We start from the raw sequence: 1,718 nt of genomic DNA on the forward strand, positions 1-1,718 counted from the left end.
GGCGTAAACCCGGGAGGCGGAGCTTGCAGTGAGCTGAGATCCGGCCACTGCACTCCAGCCTGGGCAACAGAGAGAGACTCCGTCTCAAAAAAAAAAAATTGGCACCCTTAGCTCCCAGGCAAAGAACATGTGATCAGGTCCAAGCTTTTCCACTTACAGATAAGCAAATGGAAGCTTAAAGAAAGAAAGTGACACAACCTACAACTCAGAGCTTTATAGTCCAACCAACTGAGTTCAAGCCCCAACTCTGCCACTTTTTAGCTGTGTGACCCAGGCTAAGATATTGAACCACCCCGGCCCTCACTTTCTTCATCTGTAAAGAACAGGAAGGAGACTTCCTAAGTATAATTATTAAGGGTTAAATGAAGGAATGTACTTGACATTTGTAATGGCATTTGTAAGTGCCCAAATGGATCAGCAATCTCTTCCTCTTCTCTTCCAAGTTAAATGCTTTGTTAACCTGTGTTTCCAACCAGCAGAGACCTCATCCTGCCTTACACCCGGAAGCTTCCCCAGATACTACCAGAGAGCATCAATGAGTAGGGCCTCAGCCTGGAACACAGTCTATGATGCCAACACAGAGGAAGGGGCATCATCCCTTTGCGTGCTTCTTACAGAATTTAAGCAGAAATTCCCAAACCTTAGGAGCTCCATCCTATAGCCGGGGGTCACATGCCTCTCCCCAGCCTCATCAAAGAGGCATGGGGCCAATCGTGTCCACTCCAGCCTGGCCCACCCATCCCCTGCCCTCCTGACTCTTACCAGCTTCCGTATGCGGTCCAGCACCAGGTCAATGCTCTCTTTGCCCACCGTGTAGTGGCCCCGGGCATAATTGTTGGCTGCATCCTCCTTTCCTGTGATGAGCTGCTCTGGATGGAAGAGCTGGCGGTAGGTTCCTGCCCGAACCTCATCTTCCAAGAGAGGAAGACCGTTAGGTCCTACTGCCCAGGGGAGAAGCCCCCCTCCCTATCACACTACCGCAGGACCCCCTTCCAGTCTCCCCTACCTATAAAACTCCACGGAGGTTTTAAGCCAGACCACGTCATAACGAATCCGCAAAAGGCTACGAGAATTCCCGGGGAGCTCAGGGACTAACAGAGCCAAGGCCTGTGGCTCATGTGGGTGGTGAGAAGCAGGCTGCCCTGCTGGCTGGAACCCTAAAAAGCCTGAGCTTTACAAAGCTCATCCAACACTGCCAGCGCAGTGGCTCACGCCTGCAATCCTAACACTTTGGGAGGCCAAGGTGGGCGGACTGCCTGAGCTTAGGAGTTCGAGACCAGCCTGGGCAAGATGGTGAAACCCCATCTCTACTAAAATACAAAAAATTAGCCGGGTGTGGCGGCATGCGCTTGTACTCCCAGCTACTCGGGAGGCTGAGGCAGGAGAATCGCTTGAACCTGGGAGGCAGAGGCTGAGGTGATCCGAGATCTTGCACTGCACTCCAGCCTGGGCAACAAGACAGAGCAAGACTCCATCTCCAAAATAAAAACCCACAACGACAAAACTTGGGCCGGCCGGGCACCATGGCTCACGCCTGTAATCCCAGCATTTTGGGAGGCCAAAGCAGGCAGATCACGAGGTCAGGAGATCGAGAACATGTTGGCTAACATGGTGAAACCTCATCTCTACTAAAAATACAAAAAATTAGCCGGGCGTGGTGGCAGGCGCCTGTAGTCCCAGCTACTCAGGAGGCTGAGGCAGGAGAATGGCGTGAACCC

The 1,718-nt window shown here is 52.5% G+C and overlaps 1 protein-coding gene across 2 annotated transcripts in view; it reads right to left on the minus strand.

The window, feature by feature from the left end:
- Positions 1–1,718, minus strand: part of TUBA8 (tubulin, alpha 8) — an 82,031-nt gene that overhangs the window by 24,979 nt on the left and 55,334 nt on the right. For both annotated transcript variants that reach the window (XM_011984615.1, XM_011984616.1), the window contains one exon: positions 763–911. In XM_011984615.1, coding sequence (XP_011840005.1) covers positions 763–911 — 149 coding nt within the window. The remainder of the gene's footprint in view (positions 1–762; positions 912–1,718) is intronic.

The sequence above is a fragment of the Mandrillus leucophaeus genome, unplaced genomic scaffold (genome assembly GCF_000951045.1).
Source record: "Mandrillus leucophaeus isolate KB7577 unplaced genomic scaffold, Mleu.le_1.0 Scaffold270, whole genome shotgun sequence".
NCBI classification, from domain to species: domain Eukaryota; kingdom Metazoa; phylum Chordata; class Mammalia; order Primates; family Cercopithecidae; genus Mandrillus; species Mandrillus leucophaeus.